Source organism: Zeugodacus cucurbitae, chromosome 5, assembly GCF_028554725.1.
Source record: "Zeugodacus cucurbitae isolate PBARC_wt_2022May chromosome 5, idZeuCucr1.2, whole genome shotgun sequence".
Taxonomy (NCBI): domain Eukaryota; kingdom Metazoa; phylum Arthropoda; class Insecta; order Diptera; family Tephritidae; genus Zeugodacus; species Zeugodacus cucurbitae.
Window position 1 is genome coordinate 8,351,141 of NC_071670.1, and position 23,404 is coordinate 8,374,544.

Genomic DNA, 23,404 nt, shown 5'->3' on the forward strand with positions numbered 1-23,404 from the left:
AAAATGCAATTTTTTGCTTTCAAAAATTCAATCAACCCTGGCCCAAATTGTTCTACGAATGCAGCTCTTTGTTACTTCAAACCAAATTTTAATTATTAATGAATAATTTTATGATATTTTTATTATGAAATTACGGTCTTATAACCTAAAGTTGAACTTTCATTAAAAGCTTACACGGAAAAGTTCCACAAAGTGATATTACTTGATTCAAAACTGTTTTTAGGAATTTGTATGAACAAAAAAGGTTGTTAATTAAATAGCCTAAAGTTGAACTTTCATAAAAGCTCACACTGAAAAGCTCCACAAAATGATATAAAAATACTTTATTAAAGAATTTGTATGAAAAAAAGGTATTTAATTAAACAAAATTGCCTAGAGTTGAACTTTCATTAAAAGCGCACAGGGAAAAGCTAAACAAAATGATATAAAATATTTTCAAAACTTATGAATATGTTTGAAAAAAAGGTAGATAACAAAAAAATAGCCTAAAAATGAACTTTCATTAAAATCTCACACGAAAAAGCTCCACAAAATGATATACAATTTTTTTTTTACTTTTTTAAACAATTTGTATTTTTGTTCATACAAGTGGTTAAATAAAAAATTCTTTCTTCTCCCTATAAGCAACATTTTGTTCAAAGAAAATGCAACCCTGATTACAGTTAACTGGTTACAATTCAATAAAAAGCTTTAACTCTTATATAAAGCTTTCATGTTTAGAGAGAGTTTTTTATAACTACGGAACTAATATTTTAAGAAAATTTGCAACCTTGACATAATTAAAATGCAACCCTGTATATTACGGGGTTGTAAATAAGAACGTTTGCTTTGGAAAATAGTATATATTGATTTAAACTATTTTGCTTTTAGAAAATTTGTTCTAACAAACTTATTATTTTAGCAAATATGCAACTCTGCGAAAAATAATTTTAAATTTTTTGTCGAAAAAATTAATTTTTGAGTTTTTTTTTTAATATGAAACTAAACCAATATAAATTTTTTTGGAGAAATAATACGTATCATTTTCCACACAAAAAACTCGAAAAATTTATCGAAGTTGAGAGCTTAATATTGATTGCATTTGCATACCTGTGATCACCCACTCTTCATTTACTCCCACACACACCCACGTACAATGCGAAGTACAGTTCACCAATGACTTAACTCCAATCAAAATTTTTTTGCCAATTTCTGAGCATAGGATCAGTGTGGCTAATGAAAATTGTGGCAATAAATGCAATTCCTGGCACAAGCGTTTGATACACATGCACACAAATATGTATACAGTTATTTATTGAGCCTTCATGGCTTTTGTGTGGCACGCTAACAATGCCAGCGTGCAGTGTCTGCGAGTACTCGAGCAAGATAAAGAAGATGAAGAGAAGAAAAGCTTCAACTGACATGCTGTACTGCATGCGAAAACTGTGTCATCTTACATGCACACACGCATGCATTCTGATTACAATTGGTTTTATTTTTCGACAACAATGACCCTTTAGAATTCTTAATTAAAATTGTAGCTTGTCCAAAAATCACATTAAATGCAACAGTTGTTGGCGGAAAGCAAGCAGTATAATTAAATGTTTGTTGCCAGAAGAAAAAACAATAACAACAACAAATACTAAATACTGGAAACAGATATTTTGTTTGGAATTGTAGAGAAATAACACGTGTTTGCTGAGAAGATGAAATGGAAAAAAGTCCGAATTTTTGTTAAAATTTTTGTTTGTTGTAAAAAATTTGAAATTTTTTTCTAAAATGTTTTTATGAACAAAGTTTCATATTTAAACCTTCGAATTTTTCTTTATAACATTGCTTTTTATTATTTTGTTATAAAATATTTTAAAATATTTGATAATAATTTTTTGAAATAAATTTCTAAATTTTATAAAATAACAAAAAATTTAAATTTATTTTATTTTAATTTAATTTTTAATTTTTTTAAATAAAAAATTTAAAATTTTTAATTTAAAAATTTTTTTAAATTTTTTTGTTTAACTCTATTATGAAAAACTTTAATATATTTAAACAAAAAATGAAAAATAATTATTTATTTTTTCGAATATGTTTTTAAAAATAAAATTTCATATTTATACTGCAGAATTTTTAATGTAACTACTTTTTAATATTAAAAAATATATTATTATATAATTTTCATAAATTATTATTTTTAAATAAATTTGTATAAACAAATTTTGCACAACTTATCAATTTTTTTATTCAATTTTTAAAAAATTATTTTCATTACTTAAATTTTTTTTTATAATTCTTTTCATTTTTTTGTGAAAAATAAACTAAATTGAATTCAATCAAAAACTAAATTCTTCTAAAAAATTAAACTCTTTATAATTCCTATCCTATACATATTAAAGAAGATGAAAAAAATGAAGGTATAATTAAAAAATAATTGCATGAATTCATTTAAAGAAATATATTAAATTTTTGTTTATTTTTAATTAAAATATTTAATTTTTTATTATTTTTTTTTAATAAAATTTAAAAATTGTTCGGAAAAGTATTTTTAACTTTTTGTTTAGTTATTTCAATTTATTAAAATTTACTTTTTCGAAATCCTCTTTTGAAGATAAAATATTATTAATTATTGATGAAAATACAAATAAAATATACGAAATATTTTTTTGAAAATCACAAAAAGGTTTAATCATGCAAAATCTCATTCACCCTCATCTCACTTATCTTTCATTTTAGATCTGGTTAGATGGCATACGAAAAATCACACATAATGTTAAAGCGAATAATATATGTCCGATGATGTGTTTAAAAAAACAGTAAGTTCAAGAAAATGGTTTAAAAAAAATAAAAAAAATTTAATTTAACAATAATTAAATAAGACAAAATTAAAAAAAAACAATTCAAAAAATAAAATAAAATAAATAAAACAAAAATAAATAAGTAAAAAAAAAATGAAATATTTATTAAATGAAAAAATTCTAAGTAAAGCATGACATTTTTTTTAATATAACACACTTTTTAAAATTACTTTAGCATGATTTTTGCAATTAACTATAGCAATTAATTGCTTCTGTGTATATACATTTGTCTCACACTACACTGTCTTATGCGTTTAATATTGCGTTGTGCGTCTTATTATATTTTAATGTCATTAAGTTTAAGAACTATTAAAAACATATACTACCACTCCTCTTTAACTCCACTTAATCTGTGTATTAAAAAACATTCTGGTCACCTGAATTTTTTATATTTTTTCTGGTCATGAATTTCATGGTGAAATGAAATTTGTTTGTTTCTAAATTTTACAAAATATTTCAATCTGTATTTATTTCATTTCTGCCTATTATATACACTAACAACACTTAATTTGTGCACTTTTCCAAAAAAAAAATCTGGTCACCTTAATTTCGATCTTTTTTCCGGTCACCTTTGAATGAACTTTTCTTCATTAAGTCGTTCTGCAAAGTGTTTGTTTTTAAATTTTAAAATACATTTCTACTATTTAATCCATTTCTATCTTTTTCAAATTTATTCTATTGTATATATTCTAAATATTTATTTCATTTCAATTAAATTATTTAATTTATTTTCATAAAACTCTCTTTACTTTGCATGTCTGCACATTTTATTTGCACGAATTCAATATTTAACGTTATAATTATATAAAAAAAATAAATTTAAATGTAAATAAACAGCGTTGGCAAGAGGGTTTGCGTTACATAACACATAATAATAAGGCCACCAATGTGTGCCCGAGAACTAATTTAATGAAACAGTAAGTACAAAAATGTATATAAAAAATATTTTTCTTAAACATTTTCATGTCCAAAATTCGATTTACAAAACATTTAAGAAGGTAAGTACATCTTAAGTAACAGTAAAATGTACACTAAAAAATTATAAATAAAATATTTTGCTAACATTTTTTGAAAACACTCTTTACACCCAATTTATGTAAAAATTTACAATTTGAGTTATTTATTGAGTAGTTTAGTATATTCTAGTCCTCTTGAGCACATTTTGAGTATTTCGACAGCTATATTAGCAAATATAATATTTATAAAATTAAAAGTTTAAATTGTTCTTGAGTGATACCAACATCCCACTCAAATAAATTTGAGCAATTTGAGTGGGTATTAGAGAAAGAAAAAATTGTAGTTATACTTCCAGTAGAATATCACTCATTTTGAGCACTTTTTCCTTCTCAAATCGCGCAAAATTTATACAAATATTACACTCACTCAAAATTCAGTTGTTTTGAGCGATTATAATATTTATAAAAAATAGAGGAGTTTATACTACTCTTGAGTGATATGAAAAATGCACTCTAAAAAATTTTGAAAACAAAAATTTTAATACTTTTTACTTCACTCATGTTGAGCACTTTTTTCGGAAATACTTATCTCACTCAAACATGAGTAATTTAGAGAAAAAATATGTAATTTAAAATATTTATTGAACTGTTTTAATAAAATATATAACTTGAAATTTATAATACCTTCGAGTGATACTAAGATAGCACTCAAATAAATTGGAGTAATTTAAAAAAAAGTGTTTGTGCGTGAAATACTTAATATACTCAATTTTTTACCAGTTTTTTCCTGCTAAAGTCTCAAGTTTTAGCATATCAATGGCGTGAAATATAGAACTCAGATATCTGAGCACTTTAAACTGATTAATTTCTAAGCAATAAAAATCACTCAATTGAGAAAAGTGGGAATAAGTATGAACTCATTATTATTAGAAACCAAAATCAACTCTCTTCTTCTCTCTCTCTATCTTTTGATATTATAGTTCACTGAAATTACGAAGAAAGTGACTTGAAATGGAGAGTGATTGAGAGAGGGAACATTGGGGAGTACTTTTGTTATAAAATAAATTTTAATTCCGTCGGCTCAAATTGTTCTAATTATTTAAGAATTCTTAACGAGAGTTGTTAGTATGAAGTAATCCGTTTAAAATAAATTTGAGTTACATTTATATACCGTTATGTCAACTTAGATGGAAGCTTAAGCCAGACTGATGCAATATAGAGCTTGCAGTAGTAAATTTTTTCGAGTAAATATGAACGAAATAACTCTAAAGACAGTTAGAACTAGTCAAATTTTATGCAATAGATATTAATTTCCGGTCTTTGAGTAAATTTATTATTTGTTAATGATGCCAAAAGTATTGACGGTATTGCAAAATCACTAACTGTAATCGAGAAATACACTTTGCACTCCCTTTAAAATATTATATTTCACAGACACGTTGGTCGATCCAGCTACGCGTACCCACCGTACCAGCTGCGTATAAGTTCTCACTCACAACCCTAATCCACCATTAAAATCCATTGCCATGCTTCAGTCGACACTTAGAAATATCAATGACAATAAACAATTGAAGACGACAAAGAACGTTCAAACACTTCAGTGATAAATAGGCAGCAGCACCAGAAGCGCACATTTTTGCTATTTCGCAAATCCCTACAGTAAACCGAGCAACAAGGACTACTATGGCACAGATGGTGGAGCGAGAGAGTGAATGTAAGAGAAACTGTTTAGATTTGCTACAGCGCCAAGCGCCTTGTGTCAACAGGTTTTAGAGGCTGTGGCTGAAATGCATTTGTGAAATACGCGCTAAATCACAGTAGAAAGTAAAGAAACACTAACAAAAAAGTAGGTTTGGAGTAGATGAGCTTACGCGTGTAGTTGCGCAAAAAGCCGGCGGCAGTTGAAATACTTAGACAAAAGCCATGGCAAATAGACATTTATAACGCAGCGCAAATTTATGCAGCATAATTGTTTAGTATAAACGCGGGCAAAAACAACATGAAAACCGCTATTGCTGCGGAGAAAATCAAACAGTACCCCTGACTATGCAAACAACACAATATTTTTGCATAAATAAATATTTAGTCGCTGCCACGCAAATGAGGCTGCGCTGCCGCGGTCGCTGCGTTGTTGCGCTTCTAAGCCAACAAAGATTTCAATTCTCGTTTTTTTCGCAATGCCTTCATTTTATTTATCTTCTCATTTTGCTTTGCTTGACTTTCGCAACACACATTTTATGCTTTCACGCTCCCTTCTTACCCCTGAAATATTACATTCCGCATTACAACCAGCATCCGCAGCGCACTTGAGCCCTTGAGTGTGTCTTCTTATTGGCATTTTGTTGCCTTATGAGACGCTGAGTGGCATTATTGTGCTTCAGGCCATATTGTACGCGTATTTATATGTATTTGAGCGCGCGAAAGAGTTACGCATACAAAAAAAAAATAAATAAATGACTTTTAGTGGCAATGTCGGATTTCGGTGGATATTTATGATTGCAGTAGAACACATAAAAGCTGCAGACTAACTGTATACTATATAGATGAAGTACGCACAGTAATGAGGGTGTTGTTTAGGCGTGAAGTTGGTCAGTGTGAGTGGGAAGCGCTCTTGAGCTAGTAGTGTGGGGCAAAAACATATGTTCTTTGGTTGTGAACCTGTTTATCAGCTGTTTATGCGAAACCGCTGTCCAAAGTTGGAGGTTATGGTGAGTGCGTTGAGTAGATTAATTGCGAAGGAAGTGTGAGAGATAAAGTAGCCACCAACGATGGAGTTTTAGGAGTTTTAGTTTCAATTTAGAACAGTTAGAACATATTTTATTGGCCTTTCGACAACCTAGAAATTAAATTAGGCACGTTTATTGTCTTTCGTAAGTTTCTTCAAAGCAAAAAACTGAATGCAGGGAGCTGCAATGAACTGGTTAACCGGTTCGAAATGTGTCGTCTTTTAGTAATCCGAAACTGTTTTGTTGGGCAGTTGAAAGTCCTAACATCTAGTTTTACAATTCCAAGGCATGTTTATTCGAAATATTAACGGTAATTAGTTCTATAATATGTAAATAGATAAAAGACCTCATTAAAAAATTTATAAAATTTCGATAGGCTTGAAAAAATTCATTTAGATGGTGGATCGAATACGAAAAAGCTTTTAATTCGACCAAGAGACATTGCCGATTAAGATTTCATCCTCATACTCAACAAGCATTTTAGACAAGTTTGAGGAAACCAGTCATTCCTTCGGTGTCATCCTACTCAAGAAGCTTTTCAGACAAGTTTGAAGAAACCAGTCCCAAAAAGACATGAATAATATTTAAACTCCTCAAGAATGGAACCTCAGATCCAAAACTTTCCCTAGTGTAACTTCTATACCAAAATAACCTATCTTTAGATCTAACTTATACATATCTTCATCTCACTTAGAATATGCTGAGCAATGCAGTATACTAAATCTCGGTAATTAGTCTAAAGAACAAGAAATCCATCACATTTTGTCTCAGTAACCGAAAAGTCTTTAATAAATCAAGATTAAAATAATTCTAAAATAAAGATTCAGCGACCCCGAGAACTCCCGAGTAAGGAGTTTGAAGCGATTCCGATGAATTGTTCAAAAAAGCGTCCGCCATAATAGATCCCCCATTTTGAATTTTGAAAAACCGGCACCGGATTCATAATTAGCGACCCCGAAAACCCCCGAATATCGAGTTTCAAACGAATCCGATGAATTTCAAAAATCGCTGTCGGCCATATTGGTTTTCTGGGTTTATCTCAAAACCCTGATCTGATGAGTTTGAATGGACCTCGGATTCGGATTCAGTGACCCCATAACCATACAATACACATAATAAAAGCCCCAGGTCATGCTGCAATTTTTTTCTGTGTGGCTGTGTTATTTGAGTCAAAGGCGTCATTCAACGAAGAGCAAGCAATACCACAGAAGAGTTTCTTACTAACTAATGAACTTAAATGAGGACGACAAAATTTTCTCCGGCGGATTTTTTATATCTCTCTATCTTATTTGTGATTGCCTTCCAAAAAGGGTTTGGACTTAAAATATATGGAAAGATAAAGTGACTTTGGGCTTAAAGTGGACGGTCTAGAAAGTACTATTTGCTTCCGTAGATACATACATTTGAATACAGGCGTTGGAAAGATAAAGAGAGTACCAATTCTCCCATAAAAAAAACCTAAGAGAGGTCTATTAAAATATCAACAGTACCCGTTTCTAAAAGTAGACCACCTTTAAAAAGGGAGTTTAAGTCTACATTTATCAGAAAGAGAATAGTTGAATCATCAGAAAGATACTTTGAGGCAAATGCTTCCAAAGACTGCTACAAAAACTTTCTTTCTTTGCAAAAATGTTGACAAAGATATTGGCTGAACTAGACTATAACTTGTCATATCTACTATAATGGTATATTCTTTGTGGTTAGGACCTTCTAAATAATCAGAAAATATGAAGTTTAACGGAGAAAGGCCAGTTTTTAGTTTTTATTGGGGACTCAGACACAGTAATAAACTCATTAAAAAGAACAGAAGTGGTAGCCTGAAATGCTAGGAGCTTAGAAAATGATAACTGGTAACCAAGCTAGTGAAGTGAGCTGTTTCATGGGTCCAAATGTACAAACTTTGCGCTTAAAAATAGTGTCTAGATTATTTATTGGACTCACCTAGTGCATTTACTCTCTTTTACTTAAAAAACCAAAAAAGTATTCTCGCACACAACAACAAAAATAACAACAAGTATAATAATAAACAGAACGAAAATAATTATCAAAGTTATATACTTTCTGAAAAATTATCTACTCCCGCCATTTGCTATGCACCGTTACTTTGACTAATTCAAATTGCACTCATTTAACCTAATTTCCGTTTGCTATTTGTCTCGACCACTTTAACCCAGTATAAGTAAATAAATGCTGGCACTGTGGCGCACCGCTGCACATACATATGTATGTGTGTATGTTTGCTTATTCATATGGAAAAATGTTGACTATGTAACAGGAAATGAAGGACATGCACATAAACATGGAGCAGAGTAAAAGCAAAAAATACAAAAAAAAACATACAAAAACTAATGCACACACAGTTGTAATATGCACGTGTACTAGCGTTGAGAGCTGCTACATTTTGCATTGTCCTTTGCTATCCTTTACATTCAGTTTGTTTTTGTTGTTGCACAGGAAATTGACCAATACAACCCAAGCATTGCCATCAGTGTATATGTATGTGTTGCCCGCAATTTGTTTGTACAGTCAATAAATTATAAACTAATTATTTGCAATTAGTGTAGAAAGAGAGAGCGAAAAAGTAGCGCATTGAGTTGAAAAAGAGGTTAGGTTGAAAATTTAGTTCACGGGAAAGAAATTAAGAAAATGGGTTGTTAATAAGTAAAAATTGCTGGGAATTTGAAAACTTTTTTCTTTTGTTGGTTTCTTCGATTTAAAAGAAGACTGAAAGTTGACAGTTGAAACACATAAAAACTTCACGAAGATAATTCAAGTCATACAGTAATCAATCCATTAACGTTAAAACATCGAAAACAGCTCTTTCTAACTTCCCTACGTCGGCCTTACATATTATGCAACAAATAACTTCAAAAATATTTTTAAAAATAGTAGAACATCGATGTAGAACTAGCTAATTACTTCGAAGCAGTAATAAAAATCGTGAAAGACCCTAAAGATCCTAAGAGGGGTAATGTCATACAGTAATCCATCTGTCATATTGACCCTAAGAGGGTCTCATTTATTTCAATGTCATGCAGTAATCCATCGAAAACTGTTCTTACTAATCTCCCAATTCTTCAAATTACCTCAAGAAAATAAGCAGACAAAATAGTATAACGTCGAAATAGAACCACCAAATTACTTCGAAACTGTAACCAAAATCTTCTTCTAACCTCCCGACATAGACCTTACATATTATCCAACAAATAATCTCAAAAAAATAAACGGACAAAATAGTAGGACCTCGAAGAAGAACCAGCAACTTACTTCGAAGTTATTTATCGAGATTTATTTCAAAGTCATACCGTAAACAATATATGAGCGGTAACACATCGAAGCTGAATCATCAAATTACTTCGAAGAAATAATCCCAATCGTGAGAGTCCCTACTAAACCTATAAAAGCCTCAAAGTCAAACAGTTATCAATAAAGTAACGGTAAGACATCGAAAATTGCTCTTTGCTCCTCAAAAAATAGCAGAACATCGAAACAGAACCAAAAATTATTTCGAAACACTAATCAAAAACGTTATAGACACTGCTGACCCTAAAACAAAGTCATTAAAATAATAGAACGAGGTTACCTTTCTCCAAGCTCAGGTCGTCGTTCAAGCAAAAAGTTTCAAAAAAAGTTCTCAAAAACGGTTTATTGAAGTAGCAGAACCAGATCAAGATAGAAAGCAATCCACTCAAAACCTAAATAGTCTATGCGGAAAGCCATGAAACGAATAAAGACTCATCAGAAATGTTTATGAACACACAACTTCTTAACTTAGTCCACTAGATCCACAGAAGATAATCTGATATTGAGATCGAAAATTATGTGAGGAGATCGAAAACCCTGGGTAATAGCTACCATACTTCACATGAACTTTTCAACGACGGAGAGGTCTCCATCTAACATCAAAAATCATATTGAAAACCTTCAGTGCTTTAGGATCAATGTCCATTCGGATGGTGAATTAGGTGTTGGGTTTTCGTATCTAGATACGAATAAGAAGCTCTCTTTCCTTTTGGAACCAATTTTGAAGTTCTCCGAAATGTCTTCTATTTATATTCAACTTCATCTTAGTCAGAACTAGAAAATCTGAATGGCGAAATGAAATGAAAACAAATATTTAAGACCTTAATTGTCATCCGAGATTTTCGAAGTAAATATATAGATCACTATACAAATGATGATTCCCTTTCTTATAACACCAGGTTTAGATCGTCGTTTTTACTTCGACGACTCAAATCCAATCCCCTAAAGTTTTCCCAAAAATATCTTATTATTTTCAGAATTCCTTCAGCCTACAACTAACTCAAGGTAAGTCATTCAAACGATCTCAACGGTAAGTACTTATTTCGGGCTTTTTGGTTCAAAAATGCATGCTGCAACTGTTAAATATTACACATACTGCGCAGATTTGTAGTACTCTTACCAAATCCCTTTTGTTTATAAACATTTCGATTCACGCTTTAATCTTTACATATATCTCTTCCACCCCACACAGTTGGATGCGTTTAAGTTTTTCGGTGGAAAAGGGTGGCAAAATACCCATTAAAGTGGTAGCGAAAACTTTTGCGTCCGGCAAAACGGAAAAGCTGGTATATCAATGCTTTAAGGAAGTCGGACTACCGGACGATAAGAGTGCCACCATGACGAAGGAAGAGTTTACATTCGATAAGTTTTATGCGTTATACCACAAGGTGTGCCCACGCAATGACATCGAAGAGCTGTTCACTTCCATGTAAGTTGAGAATGGGGTCATGAATGGGTGAAATGTTTGTATTTAAGTGGATAGAGAATATGTGTGAAGTTACTAGGGTGGACTCAAAAAGTAGGAGATTTAGAATTTTCTTTGTGAACAATGTATCGACCAGAGTCAATCGGAAGGACTGAAATCGGGGAGATGAAGCTGAAACAGCTTTCTTATGATCAATATTCACAAGATCCTGTTGAAGCCAGATTCTTTGATTATTCTCCAGGATTATTAAGCGTTGTGTTGGTTAGAGATGTGAAACCAAACAAGAGGTACAGTTGGTTAGATTGAGAAGCATAGCAGTTTCTATCTTAAAACAAGATTCTAAGGAAACGAACTTTGACGAGTCTTCTGAGTATCGATCTTGACTAAGTATTTATATTGAAAAATATAATTTTAGAGATTGCTTTGTTGCATTCCTTAACAGTTCTGGGTTCAATACTGGGACCATCCACAGGTTTCTAGCATTGAGAGAGGTATTGAAACAAATATAATGAACTTCGAGTCTTCCATGTATTGACGGAGAGTATATATTTTGGAAGAAAAAACTCTCGAAAATATTTTATTGCTTACTTTGACAGTTTTGTGTATAGTACTGGGACCACCCTCTTATATGAGTAGCAGCTAGTCTTATATGGCGAGTGACTGCTAAACGTCAACTAATATTTATTTATTTACTTTTTAACTCCATAATGCACAACCAATATTTATATTTGTTCTTCTACATTTTATTTGCCTTTACCTTCACTCCCTCATACACAACAGCACGAAGGGTAAATCGGAAGTCATATCGATGGTACAGTTCGTACAGTTCATGAATGAAAAGCAACGTGATCCACGTATGAATGAAATTTTATATCCGCTCTATGATGAGAAGCGTTGCACGGAGATAATCAACGATTATGAATTGGACGAGGAGAAGAAGAAGGCGGGTAAGTACTACTAACTATATTACTTCTAAGTTGAGTAGTCTACTAATATACCACCACAAACTCAGGTCAATTGTCGATGGATGGCTTCAAGCGTTATCTCATGTCCGATGAGAATGCGCCCGTATTCTTGGATCGCTTAGAAATGTATATGGAAATGGATCATCCATTGGCGCATTACTACATCAATAGCTCGCATAATACCTATCTGTCGGGACGACAAATTGGTGGTAAGAGTTCAGTAGAAATGTATCGGCAGACGTTACTAGCGGGTTGTAGGTGAGTTTAAGAGACTAGGAAGATTAAAACAAAGTTTGAGACGCACTCTTTTTTCAACTGTCTCATACAGATGCGTCGAGCTGGACTGTTGGAATGGCAAAGGTGAAGACGAGGAGCCCATCGTTACGCACGGTCACGCCTACTGTACTGAAATTCTATTTAAAGTGAGTAATCTGTTTGGTACGAACTGTTTTCAGAGTCATTACTTTGTATACTCGTCACTAGGATTGCATTCAAGCCATCGCCGATTGTGCATTTGTCTCCTCCGAGTATCCTGTTATATTATCCTTTGAGAATCACTGCAATCGTGCGCAGCAATATAAATTAGCTAAATACTGTGATGACTTCTTTGGTGAATTATTACTAAAAGAACCGTTGCCCGATCATCCGGTGAGTTGTAAATCGATAGTTTGATATACATTCCGCTAACTGTTACTCGAACACAGCTCGATCCTGGTTTACCGCTCCCACCGCCGAATAAATTGAAACGGAAAATACTGATAAAGAATAAACGCATGAAACCGGAAGTGGAGAAGGTTGAATTGGAGCTCTGGTTGAAGGGTGAACTGAAAACCGATGATGACCCGGAAGAAGATGCGAGCGCCAAACCACCTGAAGCAGCGCCACCACCACCAGAGGCGGCTGCCGCACCACCAGCAGGCGAACCCGGCGCTGATGGTGCAGCGCCTGAGGCCGAGGCAGCAGCGGTCAATTACAGCGGCTCCACGACGAATGTACACCCTTGGCTGTCGTCGATGGTCAATTATGCGCAGCCTATTAAATTCCAGGGCTTCGATAAGGCTATCGGTTAGTATTTTAGAAAACAATATTTTTGAAAAATATAACTATTTTTTTTTTTTGTTGCACAGAGAAAAACATCGCTCACAACATGTCGTCGTTTGCCGAAGCGGCCGGTATGAATTATCTCAAACAGAGCTCCATCGACTTTGTCAATTATAACAAACGTCAAATGTCGCGTATTTACCCGAAAGGCACACGCGCCGACTCTTCCAACTATATGCCACAAGTGTTCTGGAACGCTGGCTGTCAGATGGTCTCGCTCAATTTCCAAACCTCCGATCTGCCTATGCAATTGAATCAGGGTAAATTTGAATATAACGGTGGCTGCGGCTACCTGCTCAAGCCGGATTTTATGCGTCGCTCCGACAAGGATTTCGATCCGTTTGCCGATGCGCCCGTGGACGGTGTGATTGCCGCGCAGTGCTCAGTGAAAATTATAGCCGGTCAATTCTTGTCGGACAAAAAGGTCGGCACCTACGTCGAAGTCGACATGTTCGGTCTGCCCTCCGATACCGTAAAGAAAGAGTTTCGTACACGTTTGGTGCCTAACAACGGTTTGAATCCCGTTTACAATGAGGATCCGTTTGTCTTTCGTAAAGTCGTGTTGCCCGATTTGGCTGTGCTGCGTTTCGGCGTCTATGAAGAGAGTGGCAAAATGATTGGACAGCGTATATTACCGTTGGATGGTCTACAGGCCGGCTATCGACACGTCTCACTGCGTACCGAAGCGAATTTCCCTATGTCGTTGCCTATGCTTTTCGTCAACATCGAATTAAAGATTTATGTACCTGATGGCTTTGAGGATTTCATGGCCATGCTGTCGGATCCGAGAGGATTTGCGGGCGCTGCAGCAAAACAAAATGAACAAATGAAAGCGCTGGGCATTGAAGAGCAGAGCGGTGGTGCGGCACGTGATGCCGGCAAAGCCAAGGAGGAGGAGAAGAAAGAACCACCACTCGTATTCGAGCCGGTAACGTTAGAATCACTGCGCGGTGAGAAGGGCTTCCAAAAGGTGGCCAAAAAGCAGAACAAAGAGCTCGATACGCTTAAAAAGAAACACACCAAAGAACGCATGACCATGCAGAAGAATCAGAATGCAGCTATCGATCGGCTCATCAAGGGAAAGAGGTTGGCAATTGATTTGGAATGGTTGTAATACGTAGTTTGATGAATGAAAATAAATTGCTGGTTTTCTTTTTCACTTTCTCTTTCTACAGCAAAGATGAGATACGCAATGACACCACGATCAAGAATGCAATCACCGAGCAGACACAACAGTGGACCGAGATGATTGCCAAACACAAGAAAGAGGAGTGGGACATGTTGCGGCAACATGTGCAGGACTCGCAGGAAGCAATGAAGGCTTTGATGCTGACCGTGCAGGCGCAGCAAGTGAAGCAGCTGGAGGAGCGACATGCGCGGTAAGCTTGGAAGAAACTTCAGCTAAAGACTATAAATAAATATTTTTATTATTAATATTCTCCAGTGATATTAAAGACTTGAATGCTAAGCAAGCCAAAACCTCCGCTGATACCGCCAAAGAGGTGCAAAATGATAAAACATTGAAGACGAAGAATGAGAAGGATCGACGATTGCGTGAGAAACGACAAAATAATATCAAACGCTTCATGGAGGAGAAAAAGGTGAGCACGGCATTTATGGTTATAATATAAATATAGAGTTGAGCATATGTTAGAGCTTTAATTTTGTGAAGCTTTAAGTTTAAAGTCCGTCGTTCAGTTGGTTAAACTTTAAGTCAGACGAGCACGAAATAAGTTCTAGTCGATAAATTATAGTTATATAAAAATTATAGAGATGAGAAAGTGTTAGGGCTTTAAGTTTGTGGAGCTTAAAGCTTTAAATAAGTGCGTGGCGAGCACAACATAGTTTTCGAGTCGATAAATTATAGTTATATTAAAAATGTGGAGATGAGAATGTGTTAGAGCTTTCGTTTTGTGGAGCTTTAAGCTTTAAGCCAGGCGAGCACGATATGATTTTTAATTCGATAAATGATAGTTACAGTTAAAATTATAGAGATGAAAATGTAAAAGCTCAATTCAGTTTCCAGAGCTTTAAGCTTTAAGGGAACTTTGCAAGTAGTTTTTCAGCTTTCTTATACCTTATACGAGCACGATATAGCTTTTAAGTTTATAAATGATAGTTATATAAAAATTATAGAGATAAGTATGTGTTAGAGCTTTCAGTTTATAAAGCTTTAAGCTTTAAAGCAACTCTATAATTGATTTTTCAACTTTATTACACCTTATTGTGGTATAAATACCGAGTTTTTTAATACAAAAAATGATATTTCCACAACACTTGTTGCTTTAAAATGTAAGATATGAAATTCCCAGTGTAGCATTTATATATTTTAATACTCAAAAAAGCTTACAATCTACAAATATGTTTTCAATTCTTCTCTTCCGCCAGCAAATCGGTGTTAAACAGGGACGTGCTATGGAAAAACTCAAAATGGCACACGGCAAACAAGTCGAGGAATTTAGTACTGACGTGCAAAAGGTACTAAACGAAACACTCCGGCAAACCGACACTATAACCAGTATTGAGACTGTACTTTAGTGCAGTTAAATTAAAAACAAAAACAAAAACTATAAAATATGTAGTATTGAAAACTTAGCGACCAAATAGTTGTGCTTGTTGAATGAAGCAGCCACAAAACAGTGTGTGCTAAATTGCATAACAAAGTAATTATAGTAGTAGTAGTAGTAGTAGAAATAGTAGTAAATGCTTAGAAAAATTTAATATTTTAAATAATTAACTTGTCTTTAAGTACACACAACAATACTTTTTAAAGCATAAATATGTGTCTTGCTCGATGCAACGTACCAATATACATTTTTATAAAATAGTAGTAGAAAAGTATAGCACAGTGGGCACAAATGGCTGCATACGATTGCGAAAAATTGAAAAAAAACTAATTTTGGTGCTAAAAATAGCTAAATATTTACGAAATAATTATTTGGAGACGTGTTTTCCATCATTAATTCGGTTTTAAAATTAGTAATAAAAAAATATATTTCTTGAAATGTAAAGAAAACTAATATATTAATTATATATAATAATAAATATACTGTTATACGACATTTAGAACTAATTCAGTTACAAAATTATTTTTTGAAAAATTAGTACTAAATTTGGAACAACAGATTTAGTGCATTAAAATTTCAGAAAACTTTGAAAACTAATTTTGGTGCTAAATAATTAGGAAATAATTAATTTTTCCAATAAATAATTTGGTTTTATAATTAGTACAAAAAATTTTAGTACAAAATATATTTGTTAAAACGTGAAAAAACTTTAATATTAATAAAATATGATTAAACTAAATTTAGAAAAAGCACAGTTATCAAAAGAACAAATAATTTAGTACTAAATTTGGCATAAATGATTTATTTCATTAAAATTCCCTAGTTACCTCACCTTCTTATTAATAAATTTATAGCTTGAGAATAGTTCTAAATTCGATCCATTAGTACAATATTGATGTTCGAATTATTAGTATTAATTAGTTACTATTATGGTATCATTGTATTAGTAACTCAAAATACGAAATTTTATTACTATATACAGTACTAAATTTTGTACAACTATTCTTTAGTACTGAACTCTGAACAAAAATTGTACTTAGTATACTTTGTAGTTCATTTTCGAGTTACTAAATTTAGAACAAAAGTGAATGAATTTTCAATGCAAATATGGTACTAAAATAGTACAAAAATTGTACTAAAATGTAAATTTTAGTAAAAGTCATCTATGTACATAATAAATACATTGAAAATGTACCATGACAGCTGTTCTAAATAGTATCAAATAATAGTACTTAATTACAAATTAATTAGTACAAGTAAATAGGTTGAGTTTTAGTATTAGTTGACATTCAAAGTAAAAAAATAATAATTTTATAAAGAGAAGGTATGTTCAAAACATAAGGAACATTTTAAAATTTCAAATTGGCAAACAAAATGCAAATATGTAGCTATTTTTAACACCAAAATTAGTATATTTTAAAATTTTTTCTTATTAAAAAGTGTCTGCCTGCAGTAAAAATTAGATAGAAGAATTGGTTGAGTACAAAATTTTAGAATATTATGCTTTTTATTTTTTAAATTTTTCTTCAAACCTACATATAAAGTATATATTAATTGGATTTTTTAGTACTAATAAATTAAAGTAAAAAATCCTTCAAAAAAAAGTTTACGTTTTTTTATTTAAATGGAATTTTAAAATTTATTATATTTTTTTTAATTGTTTTTTTTTTTATTAATTTATTTATATATTTTTTTCAATTTTGCTGAGAGCATTGCACATATTTTCTGTCAAATATTTACAGCGATTGGCAAAAATATTAAAATATATTTTATTTTATTTTTTAATTTTAAAAAATTTTTTTGTTATTTTCTGTGAATAAATAATTATAATTTTTTTATTTAAAATAATTTATTTCAAAAAATTTATTAGATTTTTATTATTATTTTTTTTATTTTATAAAAAATTACTTTCTATCAATAAAATGTTTTGAATTTCACTTTTTTTCGTTTAACTTTTTTATAATTTTAATGAAAATTTTGTATTATTTTTTAGAAAAAAATTAAAATTAGTGCTTGAAGAAAAATATTTTTTTCATATTTAAAAAAAATACTTTTAAATTTTTTATAGAGTTTTATAAACAATTATTTTTGTTTTTTTCTGAAAAAAATCTAATAAAAATAATTAATTTTTTTTATTTAAATAAATTTAATTCGAAAAATTATTAGTTTTTTTATATTTTTTAATTTTAAAAAATTTAATTTTATAAAATATTACCTTCTTTTAATAAAATGTTTAGAATTTCACATTTTTGCTTAATTTTTTTTTTATAATTTTGATGAAAATTATGTTTTTTAATTTTATAATTATTTTTTTTTTAATTTTTTTTAAATATTTTTTAAATTTTTTAAAAATTTAATTTTATAAAAAATTACTTTAATTTAAATTATTGTAATTAAATAAATTATAAATTTTGTATTTTTATTAGAAAAGAATTAAAAAAAATATTTTTTAAAAAAATTGCTTGGGGAAAAATACTTTTTCATATTTTTTTCAAAAAATTACTCGTTATTTTTTTAATTAAAAAAAATAGTTCATTTCAATAAAATTATTAAAATTTCAGTTATTTTATTTAATTTTAAATTTTTTTTTCAATTTTAATGAAAAATTAGTTTTATTTTTAGAAAAAATTTTTTGGCGAAAATTTTGTTATTGAATTTTTGATTGTGAAATTTTATTCAGCACAGCACAACACTTCAAAATAATTTATTAATTATTTATAAATTATTAAATTTAAGTACCATTTTAAGAAAGAGTATAATATTTGTTTAAAAAATTTGAAGTAAATTACTTTAAATATTAAAAGGCAATAATGCATATTTTTTTGATTTTTTTTTTGGCTTTTTATGTATGTAAAATTTTAATTAAAAATAAATTATTATTTTTTAATTAATAATAAATTTAATTTATTAAAATTATATATTTTTTATTTATAAATATATATATCTACAATGTATGTATGTAGCTCAAATAGTCTTTTCATTTTCAAATGAGTAACCTCTGAGTGATTTACCGGTTACTCGCGTGCATGTAAATATATTTCACACTACTCTCTTCAATACATACAACACTTTAAACCGTTACACATGTAATTATTTATTTGCATAACTGTTGTTAAGCTTGCGTTTTTAGTTTCATAAGTTTTGTGTTCATTAATTAGCAAATTAATCTACTATTTAGTTGAATAATTGTCTATGTATTCTTAATTTTGTAAAAGCGCTGCAGTAGAATACTGAATAAAATGATTGCCAGAAAGTGAACGTCACTTTTGTAGTATTTGACTGATTGTCAGCTGTTTTATTTCCACCAAACTGTAAAAAAATACAACTAACCGCACGCATTATATTTTCAACCTTTTTCTCCCAACAAACAGTTACTCGATATGTACAAAATGGAGGAGGAGGCGTACAAGATACAAGGCAAATCTGAATTCTATGCCTAGAACGCAACTAGCATAACAGCGGAGGCGCCACTTTTATAATATTGGTGTGGTGTACGAGGTGTGGTGAAAAACGTGGTGAAAAAACGCTTAAACGCTTACAGTGTAAGCCTGTCTCAATGGCAAACGAAACGACAATTGGCACTGGCATAGAGGCTGCACTTATGTAAAAGTTTAAAATGCAATCGAAATAATATTATTAAGTATTTAATATTTATTTAATTATTTATAGCAAGTAAAAAGTATAAATTAAAAATTTAGAAAAAAACAAAAAAAAAACTAAATATTAGAACGCAATTCTATGTAAAACCTTTCAAAGCGAATATTGAAGAAAAATTATTTATAGTAAAGTAACGTGAAATTTCTATATACATACATATATATATATATATATTTATGCAAAGAATGAAGAAACATACATATATAAAAAATATATATAAAATATATAAAAAAAAATAAAATTTTAGCATTAATAAAAATTAATTATTAGTAAACTAGTGTAAAATAAGTGCAACAGCAATGAATTCGAAATATTATAGCAGAGAAACTCTTGAAAAACGAGTTTAAAGTTTAACACCGATTACTTGTTTAAGTCAACTATAACCTTAAAAAAGCTAAGAACATGCGTTAACAATAACTAATAACGTAACACTTAACGTTTACAGAACAAAATTAATAAAAAAATAAGAAAATAAAATATAAAATATAAAATATAAAGTATAAAATATAAAATATAAAATATAAAATATAAAATATAAAATATAAAATATAAAATATAAAATATAAAATATAAAATATAAAATATAAAATATAAAATATAAAATATAAAATATAAAATATAAAATATAAAATATAAAATATAAAATATAAAATATAAAATATAAAATATAAAATATAAAATATAAAATATAAAATATAAAATATAAAATATAAAATATAAAATATAAAATATAAAATATAAAATATAAAATATAAAATATAAAATATAAAATAAATATTAATAAATAAAACATAAAATATAAAATATAATAAATAAAATTAAAATTAATAAATAAAATAAAAAAAAAATGAATATAATAAAATAAAATAAAAATAAATAAAAAAATATAAAGATAAAATGAGATAAAATAAAATTAACAAAATTAAAAAAAAAACAATATGGCAACATTAAAAAAGTTAAGACCCAACAGACAGTTCAATAGTTCATTAACAAAAAAATAAAAAATAAAAATCAATAGAAACCAAAAAAAGTTTAAAAAAAATAGATTTACAACAATTGTTGCAAGTTACAAATCAATAAATTTCTAAAATAAAATATAAACTTGTATTCTAAAAAAACACATATTCAACAATAGCAACAATATAAAGTAATAGCAAAGTGTATAGACATTAATAAATGTATCCAATAAAAAAACCCCACATTAATATTGTAAGTAACAACAAAATACAAAAAGGATATAGACAGTATTCTCAACTACATAATGCCGAATATAAAAATATGAAAATAAACAATTAAACCAAAAGTGTACTAGTTACATACATACAAACTATACCCAGTAACTTGAGTTTCCGCCTCACCACCTATTTACTTAGTATACCTATAGTACGTACATACATACATACATACCCAAATACATATAAACATTTTGAGATTTTAGTATATAATATTATAATAAAATAGTATAACTGTAACACCAAAATCCAAAAATACCGTATGCCAAAATGCAATAAATGGAAAGAATGGGAAATTTTAACACAAATATATAAAAGAAAATCACCAAAAATATTTTCGAGTATGTGTATGGTGAATAGAGGTGAAGTTGAAAAAGCTGTTTGAGAACAATGGTGAAAAAATTATTTAATTCTTTTGAAAAACAACCGTTAACTTTATTTGAAAGTGCTGAGATCACTGCAAAGTCATTAAAATAAAGGCAAAAATAAGAAAGTCGACAAAGCAAAATTTTTTTCCATCAACTTCTCCAATAAATTTCACCATAGTATAGCCTTAAAAGGGTTATTGACATTTTGGGTTATGTAGAATTGTAGTTTTTTCAAAGCAAATACATAAAAATAATTTCAGTTACTATAAACCATAAAATGTAATAACAGGCAAATATAAGTTTATAATTTTTGATTTTGCATGAAACTAGAATTTCTGATAATTTTCGATAAATTACAGGCTTAAGGAGCAACGAAATATCAAGCTAGTGTGCAAGTTCAGCTCGCGCATGAAATTCACCACACTAAAAATATTATAATCAAGCTATAATGTCGCAAATTTACGAATTATTTTTGCTCAGTGTATAGGCAATAGTTGTAGACAACTGAGGATTCAAAAAATGGTACAAGTAAAGCGCCCACATGAAATTCACCACACTAAAAATAGAATATAAACTGTAGTTTCACTAGTTTATTAATTTATATTGATCAGTTTACCAGCACTAATTGTGAACAAATTTCCTTAAGTGATTAATTTTGAACAAATTTCCTTAATAACTTTTATAAAATTAAAATTAGTACCGTGGTGTATTAATAACGAACTTGATCTCAATTAAATAATGTTGAAAACGGCAACAGCAGAGCTTACAATTTTGTTTCTAATGATAAAAGCGAGCAAATTAGGCACTCAACTGAAATCCACCACATCAAAAATATTATTATCAAATTGTAATTTCGCTATTTTATTAATTTATGTTGCTCTATTTGTTATTATTTTATTAAAATTGTTATTTTTTGTAGTTTTCGCGATAAAAGCAAGCAAGTTAGGCACTTGGTTGAAATTCACCACACCAAAAATATTATTATAGAATTGTAATTTCGCTAATTTATTAATTTATTTTGCTCTATTTGTTATTATTTTACTAAAATTATTTTTTTTTTGCAGTTTTCGCGAAAAAAGCAAGCAAGTTAGGCACTTTACTGTAATCCACCACACCCTAAATATTATTATGGAATTGTAATTTCGCTAGTTCATTAATTTATTTTGCTCTATTAATGTTTATTTCACTAAAATTATTATTTTTTTATAATTTTAGACGTTAAAATCAAGCAAATTAGGCACTCAACTGAAATTCACCACAACATAAAATATTATTATAGAATTATAATTCCGCTATTTTATTAATTTATTTTGCTCTATTAATTTTAATTTAACTAAAAATATTGTTTTTTTAATTTTTAAATGATAAAAACGAGCATATTAGGCACTCAACTGAAATTCACCACACTACAAATATGATTATGAATCTATTAGATAGTGGTCTCGCTAGTTTATTAATTAATTTTGCACAGTGTAGTACCAGCTTTCGCTGTAAGCACTCGCAACCTTTCCTTTCCACCACCACCACACAATTTCACTGTAGTTGGTAACGCAGTGTTGCCATACACACTTTCACCTATGCCCTAGCAAATGATTATTAAATAGTTGTGCATTAATTTCCGAAAATCTAGCTGAATTTATTAAATAAAAAAATAGTATGTATACACTATATATTATGGATAGTAAATGTTTAGTGAACTTAAGTACTTTTAAACTCTCGTCAAATTGCGCTGCGTATGAACTTATGAATGGTAATTTTTATTAAATTTAATTTCACTTAAAGCAAGCAAGCATACATATGTATATGCATACTATATATTTTCTGGTGAAATAATAAGATGATGAAAATATAAAATAATAACGGTAAATAAATAGAAGCCTACTGGAAGCTACATACATACATACTAACTTTAGTTGAACAATAGTTTTAGTTGCGATAGCAAAAACTCCCTGTCGAATTGCAATTATTGAATTGAAATGGATTCGTTTGTTAAATTTATATTTAAATTTAAACAATTATATATATGTATGGCGTGAAAGTAAAAGTGCGGATAATGCGACGCAAAGTATGTAAGAACTGAAGCAATCGATAAAAAAGTGTTTGTTTGAAGGCAAGTGAAAGTAAGGCATGCAGTTGTATGAAGCTCAGTGAAAATACAAACGCAAATACAGAAAAATACTTAAAAGCATTGTATTTAAATATTAAAATTAATAAAATTAAAATTAAAAAAAAAAACATTATTTAAATATATATATATATTAAAAAAAAAGTC

At 29.7% G+C, this 23,404-nt stretch overlaps 1 protein-coding gene across 2 annotated transcripts in view; it reads left to right on the plus strand.

Moving 5' to 3' along the window:
* The window catches only part of LOC105216250 (1-phosphatidylinositol 4,5-bisphosphate phosphodiesterase), a 160,312-nt gene extending 140,367 nt beyond the window's left edge, over window positions 1-19,945 (plus strand). Inside the window, exons 7-18 of one of the 2 annotated variants that reach the window (XM_011190645.3) lie at window positions 3,669-3,748; window positions 11,009-11,245; window positions 12,023-12,189; window positions 12,255-12,465; window positions 12,536-12,629; window positions 12,691-12,855; window positions 12,912-13,272; window positions 13,335-14,394; window positions 14,484-14,687; window positions 14,753-14,909; window positions 15,697-15,786; window positions 19,247-19,945. In XM_011190645.3, coding sequence (XP_011188947.2) covers window positions 3,669-3,748; window positions 11,009-11,245; window positions 12,023-12,189; window positions 12,255-12,465; window positions 12,536-12,629; window positions 12,691-12,855; window positions 12,912-13,272; window positions 13,335-14,394; window positions 14,484-14,687; window positions 14,753-14,909; window positions 15,697-15,786; window positions 19,247-19,315 — 2,895 coding nt within the window. In that variant the 3' untranslated portion in view covers window positions 19,316-19,945. Of the gene's footprint in view, window positions 1-2,709; window positions 2,790-3,668; window positions 3,749-11,008; window positions 11,246-12,022; window positions 12,190-12,254; window positions 12,466-12,535; window positions 12,630-12,690; window positions 12,856-12,911; window positions 13,273-13,334; window positions 14,395-14,483; window positions 14,688-14,752; window positions 14,910-15,696; window positions 15,787-19,246 lie in introns of both variants that reach the window. The other variant, XM_011190647.3, reaches the window with a different exon arrangement.
* Window positions 19,946-23,404: the final 3,459 nt, after the last annotated feature.